Source organism: Metopolophium dirhodum, chromosome 8 (genome assembly GCF_019925205.1).
Source record: "Metopolophium dirhodum isolate CAU chromosome 8, ASM1992520v1, whole genome shotgun sequence".
In the NCBI taxonomy this organism is placed as follows: Eukaryota; Metazoa; Arthropoda; class Insecta; order Hemiptera; family Aphididae; genus Metopolophium; species Metopolophium dirhodum.
Window position 1 is genome coordinate 5,696,383 of NC_083567.1, and position 20,047 is coordinate 5,716,429.

The window sequence follows — 20,047 nt, forward strand, 5'->3', positions numbered from 1 at the left end:
GTGAATTTATTTCTGCAGTTGTTTCGTGATTGACTACAACTTTGGTTTCACATCGTCGATTCGGGGGTAGCGGTTACGTCCTACTTTCTGTCCAAATAATAATATTATTATGCCCTGCTGTCCTCGTGCAGGTTGATCGTCATAGGCGCAACTAGGGAAAGGGGGGGGGGGGAGGTTAAGCCCCCCTCCCTAATGTCCATAGCCCCCAAACATTTCCTACATTTTGTTTTAAGCTTATTCGATTCTATCAAAGAAGGGCTTTAGCCCCCCCCCCCAAATTCCAAACGCTATTTGCACCTATGTTGATCGCCATACCTCTGTAATATTACATTTTACACATATTATAATTTTTTCCAATTTCTATCGTTATAACACGAGTATTAATCTATTGATCCACGGTATGTTTTGTCCTCTGAATTAGACATCGCTCAACAAGTTATGCGCAGTTTTAGCGATTTGGGTGTCTACTCGACCTAGAAAAAATCATCTCTAGCTTTTAAAAAATATCGTTTACGGCATATTGATGATTGATCTGCAATGATCAATACTATCAGTACTGTTCGGTAAAAAAAATAGAAAAAAAATGCTAAAACCTTTTCAATGGCAAAGTCGAGTGGTACTGCGGCGAGATGAATTTTCAATATTGTATTAATTGAAATTGTTTTAGTTAGTTTTAAAATGACGAATATGAAAATCTATAAAAAAAAAAAAAAATGTAACGATCTGCCAATGAACGTATACGCAAATTAAAACCTAGATACTTACAACGATTGTATGATAGTTTATTTTTTCTCGGGCGAAGTCGGGCGTGGCAATAATATTATATAAATAACAATTATAGATAGGCGATAGGTTATATAGTTTATCGTATTATTTCCATTCTTATTCATAGTATACGTCCCGGTTGAACGATATAACAAACGATTGATTAGTGTATATAACACGACATGTGCGTTTTGTAACAATAATAAATCCATGATTTCGTACATCTTCAGAAAGAAGAAGAAACCCGGACTCTACTTCAGTTCCATTACACGGAATGGCCATGCCACACCTGTCCGTTCTCGAACGCGATATTGGAGTTCAGGCGAAGGATGAGAGCAGTCGTTGGTTCCCGGCTGCAACACGACAATCCGATCGTAGTCCACTGCAAGTGAGTAAAATATAAATTTAGCGACGGCGGTACGATTGATCGCGTGCGGCCGCGGTGTCGCCATACTAAAAAGAAATGTTTCATAAAATATTAATAGGTAAACCCTTTTAAAGTTCAACCGTTCAACTCTCAATAATTTTTATTTAATTTTTATAATTATTTCGCGCGTTGCCTGTTACAGGAAATCATGTGTATATAGTTACGGCGTTTTTGTTTAGGAAAAACATGCAAAACCATAATATCGAACGTAACACGCAGTACACTTATTTTTTTTTTCTCTTCGATTTACGGCGTTTTTTTAGTCAGTGGTACGCCTGTATTAATTTGTTTTTGAGAAAACAATTTTTGTCAGCACACTGTCACGATTATTATACATAATATTGTACAGTATATGAATGCACTGAGCTATTATATTATACAGACAGTATAGTATTATTATTATTATGAAAAACTAAACTCGAGTAAATAAATATTTATTTTATATTTTTGCATAATTTTTTTTTATATTTGTTAGTGAATATTTATGTCGGGTCTGTGGGCAACGTCCCCACGGGTTAGTTTTCATGTAATATAGCAGGTATAACGCTTCCCCCAACCTTTAAGCCCTAGTTGCGCCACGGTATAGTATTGATAGGTAGATATACTTATTAGAAATCAGACGATTATCAAACTAATATATAGTGAGATTCAACGATCAATCCAAAGTTGAGAATGCATACACTCGATAATAATTGTCTACAAGCTATTAATTTTTACCCATTTAAAAAAATTTCCAAAATTAAAATCTCACGAATAAAATTTCAAAGTACTTTTTTAGCATCATAATTAAAATTGATCTTGTAAAATGCATGTGTAACGTGTACGATTTTCGTGATTTATTATTACCTAGGGAGAGTTCAAAAGTAGGCAGGTACCCGTTTCGAGAAATATTCAAAAACTACCTTCTTATAAAGAGTAAAGACTACATATATTATACATGTAGGTACTTGATTTACATACAACGAGCGGGCCTGCAGGAGAAAATATCTATTTTGAACGAAGTGATAAAAAAAGTTTTTTACAAGGTCTTAATATCATTATTTTAGCCTATACCTACGTGTATAAAAGGCATACTCGTGATTTGTTTTGCATCGCGCCGATCATACGTTATGAATTCATGGTGATATGCATAATATTTACTGATAATTGTACGGGGGGGGACTTGTCTTTTTCACAGTGACGGCGGTGGTCGTTCCGGCGTCTATCTGTCGATCGACGCCAACCTGGAACTCGCCGAAGAGGAAGACTGTTACGACGTGTTCGGTTATTTGAAAACGCTCAGACAGTCCAGAAAAGGAATGGTCGAGACACTGGTAATCGTAGTACATACGCATTCATATATTTTCATAATTTCTGCACGTAACAACCATTTCACGTCGATTTACAGCATTACGTGGGCGTACGTTCAAATAAAAGCACTACATTATATAAGTGACATTTATTTAAAAATTTAATGAGTATACTTTGCATAGCATAGTATACTCATAACACCAGTGGTTCTCAATCATTTTCGTACCTCGACCCAAATTTCCGCCGAAAAATCTTTCACGACCCGCGTGATTTAACTTTCCAAGAAGTAGTTATATAAGAACAAAATTTGTTTATTACTTTTATTAGGTATTTATTATTTTATAGGTTTATAATCAATATATTTTTACAAAATAATGTACTTTTAATAATGAGGCGTATTAGTACCCGTCGTAATAAATAGATATACGGCAAATTATTATTTATTATCCACGTTATTTTTGGTACTATATTACTATAATAATATATATGTATATTTAATATTAATTTAACATACATTTCTTGGAATCTATATAATTCAAAACATTTTTCACGACCCACCAAAAATTAACTGACGACCCACCAATGGGTCGTGACCCACAGCTTGAGAAACTCTGCTATATACTGTAATGACTGTATCGTCATCCAAAAACAATATTTCTTTGAAGTGGCATGAGGTTTGTGACTTGGTATATTTTTCAATATGGAACGCCCACGAAACGACTTGTAGCTTTTCTATATGTATTTACTAATCTGGTATAAATAATAACTTAATATGTGTTGTGGTTATTTGTCGATACTTGTGCGTGCTCGAAAACCAGAACCAATACAAATTCATATACGACACGTTGGAGGAGTTCGTGCTTTGCGGGTTTTCATGGTTTCCCGTCAAAGAACTTTCGCAAAAACTGAAACTAAAGTCAATGAAGGACATCGAGACAAAGCTCAACGAATACCAGAGAGAGTACCAGGTATATAATAATAAGTGTTTTTCATTCCCGTTAATTATACTATATTATAGTATAATGCCGTCAAAATTCAGGCCAAAATAGATAGACCCAATACAATTCTTAAGTATATTATGATATTGACCAAACCTTTATAAGGTGTACAGTGCCGGGCTCGCCAGCTCGGGGACATCATTAATATTGTGTGTGGTAAAAATGTTAAATAGGTATCTGATGGTCCTTAACCGATAGAGATTTTCAAATGAAATATTATTTTTTATTTTTTATCTCGCGCGTATTCGACCAACAAAACGGTGTTGTTTGAGGTTCAACTTTATCAGTTGCGCCGTTTGTAATCGCAATCGACGATTCCACGGAATCAATATTATGAGAATGCTTGTAAAATATGCACCTTAAATAATATATATATTACAATATATTATACAGACATATATATAGTGTCAATTTTAACATATCTCATAATCTCCTCGGATACCTACAAACTATAATATAGGTCCAGCGACTGGATTTCGTTCACAGAACACCGCCTCTGTAATATCACACACATTTTTCAAAACCAAATTTAAAATGATTAAATTAATAATATAATGCATAATATTGTAATTGTTGCGCGTTTTCAGCAAATCTGCAAGATGACTCCGCGTTTTACGATCGGCGATTGCGCGGGCGGTCATCGAGGCGACAACCGGGAAAAGAACAGAGACGTGCTAATCGTTCCGCGTTAGTATTATAATAGTTTAATAATAAATCGCACCTCTATAATATAACTGTACATTATACTTCAAAGTTGTACACGCACTTGATCACATAATATTAGAAAATACAACATCAATTTTTTTATAAAAACTTCCGCGTTTTGTTGCTTTGCTCATGTCGGTTTTTTCCCATTTAGCTGACAACTTCCGACCGTATTTGACTTCGTTCCAAGGCAACACGTTTACCGACTACATAAACGCAGTGTTCGTCGACGTAAGTATACCTACAATACTATTGTATAATATCCATCGATTACAATCTGTGCATGTGTGCTACGTTCACTGTCCACTGATCGGATATTATATTATTATCAGTGGTTTCCGCAATAGGTATATGTAGTCCGAGGGTCGATGTTAGAGTGTCCCGGTGGATGTGCTTGACCGGACGTCTAAGCCGTACAAGTTCTTAACGCCGACAACACACGCGGGTAAAAAATGTTTACTTCCGCACAGAGCGGGAAACTTACATGGAGCAAGGGGCGCTTAACTCGGGGTTCAAATCTGGTCGTAACCAGACCAAATTTGTAGGGTGGTGGGTGTAGTATACGAGTAACGAGTGAATTAATCCTATAAACTAAATTATAATACTCACTAATGTCGGGGTGGGATGGGTGGCAAAATTTAAATGGGGTGGTTGTTGACCGGACCATTTAAAATTTTGTTTGGCGCCACTGCATGGAGCATATTATACGATAAAAGTGGCCCCCCGGTCTAATTTAAGTTTTAGCTAGGGGTCCGTGACTCAATGCTAATTGGGAACCACTGCAATATATTGTATGTATTATATATATTATGTGGCGCAAACGGTTTTTCTTGTACTGTAGTACACTCATAGGCGCACTTAGACCTATAAATCTTGTGGTGCTATAATATTTCATATATTAAAAACATAAAATTAATGGTATTTCACTATAATAAAAATGGTTAGATCTAAAAAAACAAGGGGTGCTAAATTAGAACTTGGTGGTGCTGAAGACCCTTTTGCACCCTCTAGTTGCACCAATGAGTACACTATATAAAATATAATGATATCATATCGTCACTTATTTGTCCATTCCGCAGGGCTACACCAAGCCCAGAGAGTACATCGTCACTGAATGGCCCCTCAAACACACGCCCGGAGACTTTTGGTCGCTCGTGTACGATTATGAGTGTTCGGCCGTTGTCGTCCTCTGCCTGCCGCCCAGAGACTCTGTAAGTCGTCGGTTTTCATATTATACAATTTAAAATATTATAATATATTGTATTAGCATTACTATTATAATACGTTTTGCGTTTTTGCAGCAACAATACCCTCCGTTTTGGCCGGAAGGTAGACATTCCAAGAAATACGGTCCGGTGTTCACCATCGATCATATATCTCACAATCACTACGCGAACATAAAGACATGGCTGTTTAGGATCAACAAAAAGGTGTGCTGGCGTCGTCGTCACGCGTTACTATCACCTAATAATTATTACGATTACCACCTGTGTGTTAACTATATCATCGTCCGATACGTTTGCAGATCGTATCGCTCACCGAACTCATGGCCGGTGTAAAAGCGCCTCCGAGGACCGTCCAACTGTTTCAGCTCACTTGCTGGCCTCTGGGCCACAGGGTGCCCACATCCACCAACTCTCTGGTCGAACTCATGAACATGGTCGAAAGGTGGAGACAGAGGATCGACTACGGGCCCGTCGTGGTCGTATCGCAGTGAGTGTATTATATAATATTTGCATACAATGACTTGTTGATAAATGATAATGGCAATAATAAAAAAACAAACAAAATAACAAAAATCATCTCCATCGACTCTTTGACCGCATACTCAAAGGCAGTTCAAGGGCTCAAATTTCGTGCCGGAAGGCTCAATAAATTATTTTGCATTTCAATCTTTGTATGAATCGTTTCAGCGATGGCAGGGGCCGGTGCGGTGTTTACTGCGCTGCGAATGCGTGCATCGAACAGGTGATCCAACACGGCGAAGTAGACGTCTTCCAAGCCGTAAAGACCGTCAGACGTCACCGACCGCAACTCATAGAGAATATGGTGAGCAACCGAGGACGCACCCTCCCTCCTACTCCTCCCCCCCCTCTGGCCCTTACCAATGTATAAAAGCGCCAATTCACATAATATTATGTTTAGCGGGTTGTTCACGCATTATATTTTTCTGGGTGCGGTTAATACTACACGTCTTGTTCGATATTCGAAGCCAATTACTTATATTAGGTAGGTAGGTACCTATATAGCCAACGAGTATTAACTAAGTATAATATTATTAAATAATATCTAATAAATAATAATAATAAAATCGGGGAAGTATCCCTGAGGTATAGTACCTATAGTACCTGATGTATGGTACCTAACCTACAGGTGCCGAATGTTGTACCTATCTTCACTGAGTAGATCACGGATGTCTTGAATTTGAATTCAATGATAAATTGCATAATATAATATAGGTACGTAAAAATGATTCTAAACGAAGACAGTGTATATCCAGCCCATATAAACTCTATGGACATTTTTAAAAATATTTATATTGCTATTGGAAATTTATTTTTCTATCAGTACCTAGATTGAGCCGATTTTAGCTAAAAACAAACCCGCGTGTACTAACGTAGGGCTGACGGTATTTTCGGCATACCGGTATTTTAAAATTATTTTGGTAAACGGTATACCGTAAAAAACCGAACTGTTTCGGCATACCGAAACCGAAATGATTCGGTATACCTGAATACCGATATGGTACGGTATACCGAAATAATAAATAAAATCTAACTAATATCGATATTTTTTACTTTTATTGTTTCACATTATATAGGTACTTAATTATATAGTATAAAATATAATATTGTCGTTGATACTAGAAAACAGCACTAAAACCGTTCATTCGGTTTTTCACGGTATACCGTTTATCAAAATAATTTTAAAATACCGGTTTACCGAAAATACCGTCAGCCCTAACCGTACCATATCGGCATTAAGGTATATACCGAAACAGTTCAGTTTTTCGATGTACCCTAATGTCGATATGGTAGATATATTAGTTAGATTTTATTTATTATTTCGGTATACCGTACCATATCGGTATTGAAATCAATACCGTAATATACCGTAAATTATTTTCAATACCGTCAGCCCTATACGAACGTGTATCGTACGAGTTATAGGTAACTGTTTTAAATATTGACTAATATAAATAACCAGAGTACCTACCGCATAACTGTGTAAATATAGATTCGTGGTATATAAACACCTGAAAATTAATCGAAATATTTTTTAATTTTACGTATTATGTATGATACATATTGTAGTAAATAATAATATACGCATAATAAAAAGCCTCAAGTCCCTAGTACAAATTATATTTGTTGAATTGCAACACGATAACTAAAATAGTTATTTTTTGTATAACTTCAAATATAATATTTTGACAAAATTACAGTTTGAATTGAATGTCTATAAGTTTTGAATTTCTATTAAGTATTGACATTTTTAGATATTTTATGTAAGAAAAACTTGAGAAGAACCTTATACTTCAAGTGTCTATAATTTTCACAAAAAGAGCAAACACGTTTTTAAATGTTAGTAAGTACTAGGAATTTTTTTAATTTTTCACCTTTGAAGTATGCAAACTAGCTCCAGAAACCACCCTCAATGTTGAAAATTGAAGCCTTTTTACTGCTCCGCATAATATGACAGACACAAAATTAAATATAAAACTCACATCAATGTAAGACCAATACATTCATCGCTCCGCTCAGATTCTAAGTATGAAATTTCTCTGAATTCAAATAAAATTCTGTCTCGTCCGTATAAACGGTTATTTACAGTATATTATGCGTAGTTTTATATTTCTGCTTAAAATTATTGTGCGTGTGCGCAGTACGCCTGCAGTGTTTCGGAATCAGTAAAAATGTTCTAGTTTTTTACGACTTTCACTACCAGTTATTGTCATCAGACCGTCCGTTTCCAACGAATAACAAGCACCCTAGGGGACCATATTATACGATTGCCGTCGTTTTGGTTATTCTATGTTTCGTCGAAACTTTTTACAATGAAATCGTTATTCGTTTATCTTGGCAGGATATTCTCTTCATTACTTCTTTAATATTGAAACGTATTATTTCAATTTTAAGATTTATAAATTTTTTCATACTACATAGTCAGCCACATGTTATTGTACTTAGCCACTACTTACATATTATACGTACGCCAAAGTATTGACCATAATAAATGTCGTTCAATATTTTTCCGCAGAAAATCTTTTGGTCCATACTCGGGACTAAAAAAATGTTGACCAAAAACAATTTGTTCATGTACAATCAATGACTATATACTGTAATAATATTACGTTGACATTTTGAATATAAATTATGTTTTCCAAAATGTATTTCTTAGGGTGTCGAAGAAGTTTAATACTAATAGTAACAGTTTTCCGAATTATTTGTTCGATCCGTTACTGCATGCTGCACTTCGAAAAAACAGTTTATGCAATTGTATAAAAATATGTGTAGATGAAAAGTCGATTTAGACATTTATTGGTTAGTAAATAATAGTATGATCTATAAAGACTGTTTTTCAGTTGATGAAATTGATTGCACAAATTAACTGCTACCCATATAGATTTTAGGGGGGGGCATGATGAGAATTTATCTCTTCCTGGTTCTGTTTGAGGGAGCCAAATTATGCTTTTGCCCCTCCCAACATCAGAAAACAAGGTTTGCTGCAGAGGTGGCACAAGAAAAATGAATGGTTCGCACATATTATCCCTATATATATAATATTCAAATAATTTTTTTTTGTCTGCATTTTTTTAAATTTGCATTCCTATATTCACTCCCCCCATAGTATACGTTTGCCGACAGTGTCGCCAATATATACTGCAGTGATACCTACCCTAACTTATATTATATTGGGTATAGTTCTAAATAAATGTGTTATTACCTTTGCCGTTGTCGTTTCAGACTGAGTACAAGTACTGTTATGACCTGGTGTTGCACTACGTGCTGCACTACCTGAACAAGGACCAAAAGGAGAAGAAATGAGATTACGAGGTAGAAGCTCAGTGGTACTGTCAGTTCGGTAGGGGCGCGGCACAACCACTGACGCCCGACCAGCCGGGCGACGACGCCGCGGCGTCCCGGGGCGAAGGCTGGGGCGCGTCTGGGTCCGGCGACGGGCACGGCGCGGCTCCCTCGCCCATACCGTACCCGGGACGGTACGTGGTCGTCAAGCAGTTCGCGGTCGACCGGCCGGACGCACACCCGCTGCCCGACATGGCGCCGCTGCACTACTACAACCCGTACTACCTGAGGCTGGACCTGAAGACGCACAGCACGCGACTGCTCCACAGCTCCATTCAGCAGACCAGCGTGGACGCGACGCCCGAACACCACGCGGCCGTCGTTTCCGGTCTGACGGCGGCCGGCGTGCTGCTCCCGGAACCAGAACCGTTGGCGTCCGCGCCTGCAGTGCCGTCGTTGTTGCAGCGCAGCGATCACCGTAGCTGTTCGATCGCTTCGACCGGCAAGAAGACTGTCGCGTTCGCCGACACCGTAGACGTCTGCGGCGGCGGCGGCGACGACGATGACGACGACGACGACGACGATATTGTGGACATCAACCACCGGCTGATTGCGGCCGCGGCCACGAAAACGGCGGCCGCGGTCCGTATACAAGTCTTACCGGCGCCGGTCGTCCGCCCCAGGCCTGCCAACGTGTTGCAAGTGCACTCGCAGACGGGTGAGGTGGTCGGCGACTTGCTCATCGAGCGGAAGCGCGACCCGCCGCCGTCTCTGTCACCGCCGTCCACAGCGACGAACACGGCCACCCCGTCACCGGTCGACGACGACCCGTCGACCTGTCCGGCCGGCGGCAGTAGCCGGCGCAAGCGACACGAGATGTTCTGCCGACGGCGACAGTCACCCGTGTACAGCTGCGACGACGGTGCCGGTGAGACGGCCTATGTGGCCGGCTCACCCGCAGCGGACAGTGCGTCGTCGTCTTCGGTGTATGAGAGCTGCGACGACGACCTGTCCGCCGTCGTCGTGCTGGGCGCCGAGCTCGGCAGGCCGCCGTTGCGACGGTCAGCTGCAGCGGCCGTTAACGGTTATGCCGGCTGCTGTCCTTCGTGATCCACGGTCCGCGTGTGTTAGGTAACCGCCGCCGACTGTATACACCTATGTTAAACATTAAAATCCAATATTGTAACAATATTTTCACCGCCTCTCGCTCTCACAAACACTTATACACACTCACACTTTTTCTCTCATTCTCTCTCTCTCTCTCTCTCTATCTATCTCACACACACACATACACACACACACACACACACCTAAAACAGGGTACAGAATAAAACAAGGTAAACTCTTCCTCATATTATATTATTATTATTCTGCCGTACACAGTTAGGTAAATTATGCATTCAACGCGTGAGGCGATCGTGTATCATTATAATACCGTATAAAATATATAATACACAATAAAGGCGTGTTGTTACAATATAATATATTAACTATCATACCGCGGTTACGGTTACCACCACCTTGCGCACCCGCTCACCCGTGTCCAGGACAGCCCTATATTATTATAATAATTGTAAATCCATCGTATATCGACTGTGTAATATATATGTTAGCGTTAATGTATGAAATTCCGAAATATTACGGGTACTTCCATAGTTAATGTATTGAATGAATACAAAAATACACACTTTATAGCTAGTTATTCTACAATCTACATACTCACTAGATATTTGATAAATTATCAATACCTAACCGTTTAGTTATTGTACCTATTTGAAATTATTATTAAATCTATGAATAAAATATTATTATTAATTTTGAAAAATTTTATTCTGATTTGTACTGAATTGTACAACATGGTACAACACTACAACGGCCATTTAATAACAAATATTGTACCTGTGTTATCCACTTCAGTCTCGCGGGTTAACATCCCAACGATGACTATAAATCACATATTACCTTAGCGAAAACCCGACTGGTATTCCATATTATATTGTCGACTAGTAAAACCGTGTAATTTATAATAAATTAACGAGGTGCATATTTAGGAATCTTATATAGAATAAAACTGGTAATTTAATAAAATATAACGTAATACATACATTACCGCCAACACATATATAAATCGATAACAGCACCACTGACTATAATAAATATTATAATATTATGTAAGTATATACGTAGTTCATATTGTATATATACTCACAAAAACGCGTGTATATATAATGTATGCGTAAATAGAGATCGTACTTTTATCCATTAAGAAATTTCGCTGTACATAATATAATATATAAGTGTATCAATGTATAATATTATATTATTATTACTATTACTATTATTATTATTATTATTATATATGTTATGTTATTTTATGATGTAGGTATATAATATATTATGTATAAGGTACGCATTGTATTTAAAAAACGCGTGTCACACGGTGTTCAATTCAAATAATCGGGGTAATTTTTGATGTTGAATTATATAATATTGTATTAAGATTGAAAATACAGGGTGCGCGTGTTATATTATGCATTGTTATTATTATTATTATTATTATTATTATTACTACTATCATCATCGTGACGGTATTAAAAAAAAAAAATTTTTGAAAAAATTGTAGAAAGGGTTTGCCGGAACGCATATTAACCATGATTAGACGCATATTACATAGGTTATAGTGTATAGGTATATAAATATATAATATTATAATATACTGGTGTTCTAGATAGACACATAAATATGTATAGGTCAGGTGGTATCTTCGAAACGAAATCATATACGTATAATAGAACGCAGTATATTAAAGTAGAATGACGCTTCTATAATATATGATATAGCATGATATTATGATAACAGACAGTGTATTAGGGTTGTAGATGCTCGAACCATTTTGTTTTCGTCGGTATATACCTAAGCATAATATTATTACGAACAACAAATCGTAATTCCAATTGCTTGTAGTTACCGCAAATACCAGCCATTGTTAAAGCAGGTAGGTACCTACACCTGTTGCAATCCGCAAGTCGTTTGCAGCATGTACGCGTGCATTATCGTCGTCTATGAAAATCGGTTAGGAATTTCATAAGAATTACAAGAATACAGTATAATGTATAGGTACAGAAGCGTGCAAATCTCCTCGATAGTGTAATGGGAGTGTGAGGAAAACCTTACCGAAAAATTCGAAATATTTTTACCACGCGTATTCCTCCCCTGCAGCGGCGCATATTATCCAAACTTAAATCGCCGGCTGCTGATTTTCCAGCAAACCCCATTTTGGGATGCACACCGTTTATAATTGCTTTTCCGAGACGAGTGCTGCAAAGTTATAAGGTGTATAATGTGTGTGTGTGTATATATATATATAGCATAAAATTCAAACAGCCCGTTCGGCAAACCCTACGATCACGCGTCGGTTAATTTATACAACTTTTGTTCCTCGTAATTAGTTTTAATTCACTTTTATACTAATAATATTATATATTTTTAAATTATTTAATTCCGTAATCAAAATATTGTACTGGACCAGTTATGTTATAACGATTTTACACTAGTTATATTATACGATTCGTATTTGTATATGTGTGCATTGTTCTGCAGCCTTTGAAGTTGCAAACTATTATCTTAGCAACTCTATAAATATACATATTAACTCATCGAAATTGTGTACTGTTTGTTCAATTATTTTGTATCAGTAATAGCATTGGCTATTACAAGTACCTACCCATCGATACTAGTATACAACCCACCCCACCCCACTGATTTAAATCATCTTCATACATTTCATCGCGATTTAAACTAGAAGATTAATTTTTAATAATTTAAAAACGTGTTCAATGCTATTGTCAATTTAGATTTAATTTGGGAAAACACACCAATTAATCTCAAATTATTATACTAATGTACATTTTACTAAATTTATAACGAATACGAATATATAGGTAGTATTAATTTAAAGAAACACGCCTATAGTGTTTTTATTATTTTTCGACATTGCCGACTAGTATATAAAAAAGTGCAGCGAACACTATTTTCGTCGCAGCCAATTGAAGTCCTTGGGTGAATAACTAGGGGAGGGTTATAGTATCGTTTTTTTTTCGGTGTGGACAATATTCCACGCCATTATTTTGAGCTTGCAGCTCATTATGTCATGCGAGAGGTTCAAAAATAAATTATAAAAGAACTTCGTTTTATTTGACACTCTGCAACTCCAATTCGGTTTGTGAGGGGGGCTACGGTTAGTACGCGTTTTTGTATGTGAGACAGAGATCGTCACAAAGAACCCGGGTGGTCACCCATCTGCAGGGAGCCTACTCGACCGCTGCACACATTACTACATTAGTGACTGCGTCCAATCACCGCGCTTCACCAGGTCACCATAAAATGAACTCTAATACCAACCACGTCAAATTTGTATATTATACATGTTTTTATACTTACCAGTTTAAATTCTTGCCAAACGTATTATAATATTATGTAACATTTAACGTACATATTAACAAATTGTATACAACACTAGCTGATCCCGCTGGCACTTCGTTGCCCGTTAAATGTACCAACTCTGTACGGCTCAAACTTTGTTCAATTCGTTATTTAATATTCGGTGCATGATGTATGGTGTTCAAAATTCATCTTAACTTTTCTGTTGCCCGGAATAAGAATTCTGATTCACAGCAGTATATTATCAGGTAGGTCGCGGTAGATCGCGGTAGATCGCGGACCCCGTGCTGTTTGTACGTAAGTGAATGATTTAACTCTAAAGTATCAAAATTGTTCCAAGTTTGTCATTTTTACTTAATTCCACCTGCGGATTAATATAATCAATTAATACAAAAACCTAACGCAACCGTACTAAAATCCGATGAATAAAAAATAACAAATTTGACACTTTTTAAATTAGCCTATCTTCTTCCCAGAAGTCTAATCTACACGCAAACATTCATTTTTATCTATACTAATATATACAATTATAGCGTTTGTTTGTATTTTCGGGATAAACTCCGAAACTACTGAACCGATTTCGAAAATTCTTTCACCAATACAAAGCCACATTCTTTGTGAGTGTCATAGGCTAATTTAAAAAGGGAAGTGATCACAATCAAAATTTTTGTTTTTTAATGGTTGCTATGGGTTATATATATATATATAGATAAAAATAATTGTATAGACGTTGTTGTCGTTTTTGGCCATGTCGCCAGGTGTGCACTTAAGAGGCCATAACTCCAGAACCACTTATTTTACAGCGTACAAACTTCACAGAGACTATCTACATATCAATCTTTATATGTCCTGAAATTTTTATCAAAATCAGTAAGGTGGATCTTGAGTTATAAAATGTATTCAAAATGTACTCTTATTTTTATATATATAGATATAGATTACAATAATTAATACAGTAAGAGTACTACCGAGTATAGTAAAATATATAAAGGTATATACAGATTAGTATAAATTGAATCATTTGTTGATCATTGCGCCACATCGATTAAATCAAATATTTAAGTAACTTAATTGTCATACTTAAAAGGTGATTTTGAAATAATTTAATATACCTAGATACTTGAATATTTTAGAAAATTAAGGTTTCATAAAATAATATAGTAAAAATATAATGGAATACGTTATGTTATTTATTATACACAATACTTAAACAGCCTTTTATAAATCATAGAAATAAACAAGGTAGGATCATAATTAAATACAATTTTTGAACACCATGTATACATTCAAATTATGTATAATATTCTTAAAACGTATCTACTATACAGAGTGTGACGGTATACATGAAAAAATAAAGAAAATTAAATATGTCCATTTATGTTCAATTATTACTTAATAATCGCTAGGGATCAAATGTGTACCGGTTATTAGGTATTTTTTAATTGCCCAACTTTTTTAAAAACCCAATAGATCTATTAAAAATTTGAAATATACACATAGTATGTATTATAATAATTAAAAAAGCGGGTAAATGGATTTCACTCTGCTGTACAGTAGGTTTCAAGTGGGTCACTGTATGGATGGTATCATATTTGGATTTAATGATATAATATCATTGTATTAGAAAAATGATTCTGAGTGGTGACGGTTTGTCAGTGTGGATATTTTATATTATATTTATATTGTTATTACTTATTATCAATACGGTAGCCAGTAAGTTGAATAAATATTACAAAAATACAACAAAATAACTAAAATAGTAAAGTTATTCTTGGTTTTTTAATATGTCATTTCGCCCAAATTTGAACTTAAAATAACTATGAAAATAAACTGTGTTAATGTATTTTTTAGATTTTTTGTTAACAGAATTAATTACTTCCATGGAACTTTGTTTTAATGTTTTAATCCTTAGTTATAAAAGTTGTACATTTTATACATTTTTAACTACAAAATAATTAATACATTTTAAATTTGACAAATTTTGTCAAAAATCGAACTTTAAATGCTCATAAAAAAAATTGTGCATATGTATTTTTAATATTTTTAACTGCTATTGTAACATTATATCAGGAGCCTTGTATTAAATTTTCACGCTTTTTTACCCAACAAATAAAATTTTATTGATATTTATGATAAAAAAACTAAAAAAATTAAAAACGACAATGTATGCAAACAGTTCAAAAAGGGTCGAAATATTTTCAAAATTGTATGGTGTATAGAAAATGAGAATTTAAACATTCAGTCAAATTTTCATGTATCTACAGTTATTTGTTTATGAATTACAACAAAATAACGAAATCGCTAAATGATAAATCGAGTGAATATTCAATAATGTAAAATTATGAACTTGAAATGTTCGTAAAAATTTAATTTGACTTTCCGGTAGAGATTTTTTCATTGATAAAGGTAGACAAACTTATATTAAATCAAATGTGAAATTGAAATTTTGACAATGTCCATCATAATTGCGTACATTATTAAATTATTTTTTATACATTAAAAATGTATATAATGTTCAGTTTTTATAGCTAAGAACTAGAAATTCAAAACAAGGTTAAAATATTTATATATAAATTTTACCTATTTAACTATTGCAAATAATAGGTACCTAACAACTAGGCAACGAAAAACAGCGCTATAACGGAAATATTTACACAACACCGCATAGTTTTGAATTAAATTTATTTTTATGTTTTTGTTGTAATTAAAAAGTATTAGGTAACCCTAATGAGTTAAAATCTTAATCAAATACTTAAGGTACCTATACCTACATTTTATAATATACCTGATATTATAATGTTTAAAATATTTTACATTTTGTAGAGTCTGCGTATGTACATACCTAGTACCTACCTAATATCTTATTATTATAGCAAAATAACATTAAAGTACAACATCTAGGACGTTACCCCACTTGCCCGCTTTTTTTTTATTTTGTTTGTGTTTTGATATATTATAATATTAGCACTATTATCATTGGCATTTTATAAATCCGGACTCGACAAAAAGAAGAATATGAGTAAAGTTCTAATATTTACTACGATAACCTTATGTGGTCTTAGGATTTGAATTTTGAAAGGAATTTAGTCTCGTATACATTTTAAACATGATTTAACGAGCCCATGGCTTATGGGCCTTTTGCTGATAAACTATTTAACTAAAAGCGGTTTTTGAATAAATCTGGCTTATCAAATCTATCCTAAGTGCACCTAAAATTGTACAACTAATTTTAATTACTGCGATCTAAACCTCCGACCTGCAGCCACATCTTAATTGGTTGACGGAATATCACTTCACGCGTGAAACTTAGCACGCTAAGTACCTATTGTGTTGGCAGCTATTTTAAGTCGAGGAAAAATAATTAAATTAATTTAAAACATTACTTTACTTCAGACACTACCTATGTACAAATTATTAAATACCAATCTTAAAAAAAGTTAAAAGCTTATTCTTATTGGATACAATCATTAAAACAATTTACTGTCGAAATATTACAATATGAATAAACTAATTCTATTCGATTAAACAGTATATTATATAGGCACGATCGTCGTCAACAATAAACAATAGTAGCCAACATAGTATAAATGTATAATATCAATTTTATATACGAATAAAGTTTATACCTACGTTATAATAATATAATATTAATAATAAAAATTATATTACGTAATTGAAGTAGGTACCTATATACAAATATACAATAGTCATTATGCATGAATATTTTTCAACGTCTCCCTGACCAAAAAAATTGCCACTACTAAGTCGTTAAGATTTAAATTTATAATCTACGCCAGCGATTCTTAACCTTTTGTAGAACACGGACCCCCGATGAAAGATTTTTAGAAATCGCGGACCCCCCTACCAACTTTTTGTCGAATACCTTTTTTTACAAAACATATATACACATTTATAATTATTATTATTAAACTTAATTTTTAAACTTTAACATCATTAAAAACTAAAATTTTAAAAAAAAATTATAATATAAATTATTATATTCTTAATATTCTTAAAACTTAATTTTTATTTACTTAAGTGTTAATGTGATGGTTGATGTTGCATTTCAGTTACGAGTTTCTGAACATCGGGCTCAATACTTGAAAGCCTTAATCGTAGTTCAGATTCTACGTTTTCTATTCGGTTTCGAAACTTATTCTTAATATAAACGAGGGCGGAGAAGGTATTTTCACATAAATAATTTGTGGGGAATGGAATCAAAACTTTTAGAGCTTTACTCCATAATTGTGGATAATATACTATATATTATACTGTACTTGAGAATTCGGGCGTTTACTCAATAAATAAATAAACAAATAAATATACAACAAATATATAACGACAAATACAAAATTTAAAAAAATTAAATTAACATATAACATTAGAAAATATATAATTAAAATAATAAGAGCTCTTCTATCTAGATATTATCTAGATACTGCAACGGAAGACTTTTTTCCCGGGAATTTTTTCCCGTGGGACTTTTTTTCCGTTTACCCTGCAGTCAGCCTACCTATGATATTACTTAGTATATTTGATGATATTATTGTAAAAGAAGTTATTATTATATTATAACCTATTTACGTTAAACCTTGTTTTAAATTTTCAATCCTTAGCTATAAAATTTTTAAATTTTATAAATTGGTGTTTTAGCCTACAAACAAAATTTTAAAAATATTAAAACATAGTCACAATTTTACAAGCATTTAAAGTTTGGCTTTTGACAAAATACGTAAAAATTACGAAAATGTGCAAATTATTTTGGGTTAGAAATTCATAAAATTTGTTTTTTTAAATCTAAGATTTGAAAATGTAATACAAGATTCCTACTAGATTACCTACTTATAAGTCTGTCTATCTTTAATTAAAAATGTCAACGGGAATGTCAAATTAAAATTTTAATCTGAAGTTTTAATTATTACAATATTGGATATTCACTCAATATTTTTCATGTAGCGATTTTCATATTTTATTGCAATTCAAAAACTAATCTAAAATTAGCTAAATTTGAATGCTTCTCTTTTTAGATACCTAGCTACTGGAACTAATTTCACCGCGCTACATTTTGAGTTCTTGATGGGTGTGTCAACAATTTCCAGAATAGTTTTGGAAACATGTGATGTTATTTGGAAAATATTGCAACCCATTGAAATGGCAGCACCTAATACTCAAGATTGGCTAGAAATGTCAAATGGATATTTTAAAACATCACAATTTCCTAATTGCGTTGGAGCTGTTGATGGCAAACACATTAGGGTGGAATGTCCAAAAAATAGTGGGACACTATATTATAACTATAAACAATATTATTCACTTATTCTTATGGCAGTCTGTGATTCAAACTATTGTTTCCGAATAATAGATGTTGGTTCTTATGGAAAAGAAAGCGACTGCAACATTTTTAAAATATCGTCTTTCGGGAAAAAACTGTATCCAAACCAAATTAATTTTCCTCCAGATAACAATTTACCACGTGATGATTTCGGTGAATCTCAACCATTTGTAATTGTGGGTGATGAAGCTTTCGCCCTACATAACAATTTGTTAAGACCGTTTCCTGGTAGGTCATTAAATGACCAAAGAAGGATATTCAACTACCAGCTATCAAGGGCCCGACAAACAATAGAATGTTCCTTTGGCATTTTATCTCAAAAATGGAGAGTTTTCCAAACTAGCCTTTTAGTTGATCCTGATATGGCTACTACTATCACAAAAGCATGTTGTGTCTTACATAATTTTATTCGACGTCGGGACGGATATAACATCGAACACACTCTCAGTTGTCCTTTGGAGTGTATAACTGAAAGAAGAGGAGTGGGAAATTCTTCAACTAGTGCCAAAGATGTGAGGGAGTACTTTGTTAAATATGTTAATGATCCTAGTCACGCTTTAAGCTGGCAGAATAAAGTAATTAGAAAATCTTAGTAACTATTGTTATTTAATGTTTTTTAGTATGTATTTTTTGATTACTTATAAGTTATATGTTATAAGGTTATGTGACATATAATAATGAATAGTTTCGTAGCATTTTTATTTTCAATAGGTATTAAGTATTTACATACTTGATATTAATCATTATGTATTTAATAATTAATAGTATTTTTTTTATATAATACATCATATTATTATTATTACTATTTACTTTAATTAAAAATATTATTTTATTATTATATATTTACGATATTATTTAATAATAATTATTATATTATATTCAATAATATATACAAGATAAAAATATTATTATTATTAAAATGTTTACAAATTTTCAATTGATAAAAAATAAAAGTTGTAATGGTTAGTCACAATATTATACTAACATAAATATAACATACAACATAAATAAAATGAAAATGTATTTTTCTTTATAATAATATTTAAAACAATTTAAAAAAAAA

The 20,047-nt window shown here is 34.0% G+C and overlaps 1 protein-coding gene across 4 annotated transcripts in view; it reads left to right on the forward strand.

Annotated features, from left to right (window-relative positions):
- Positions 1-9,291, forward strand: part of LOC132949852 (receptor-type tyrosine-protein phosphatase kappa) — a 171,185-nt gene extending 161,894 nt beyond the window's left edge. For 3 of the 4 annotated variants that reach the window (XM_061020936.1, XM_061020932.1, XM_061020934.1), the window contains 10 exons: positions 996-1,153; positions 2,370-2,511; positions 3,301-3,450; positions 4,068-4,167; positions 4,340-4,416; positions 5,265-5,396; positions 5,487-5,615; positions 5,711-5,898; positions 6,099-6,234; positions 9,153-9,291. In XM_061020936.1, coding sequence (XP_060876919.1) covers positions 996-1,153; positions 2,370-2,511; positions 3,301-3,450; positions 4,068-4,167; positions 4,340-4,416; positions 5,265-5,396; positions 5,487-5,615; positions 5,711-5,898; positions 6,099-6,234; positions 9,153-9,233 — 1,293 coding nt within the window. In that variant the 3' untranslated portion in view covers positions 9,234-9,291. The remainder of the gene's footprint in view (positions 1-995; positions 1,154-2,369; positions 2,512-3,300; positions 3,451-4,067; positions 4,168-4,339; positions 4,417-5,264; positions 5,397-5,486; positions 5,616-5,710; positions 5,899-6,098; positions 6,235-9,152) is intronic. The other variant, XM_061020933.1, reaches the window with a different exon arrangement.
- The last annotated feature ends 10,756 nt before the right edge of the window (positions 9,292-20,047 follow it).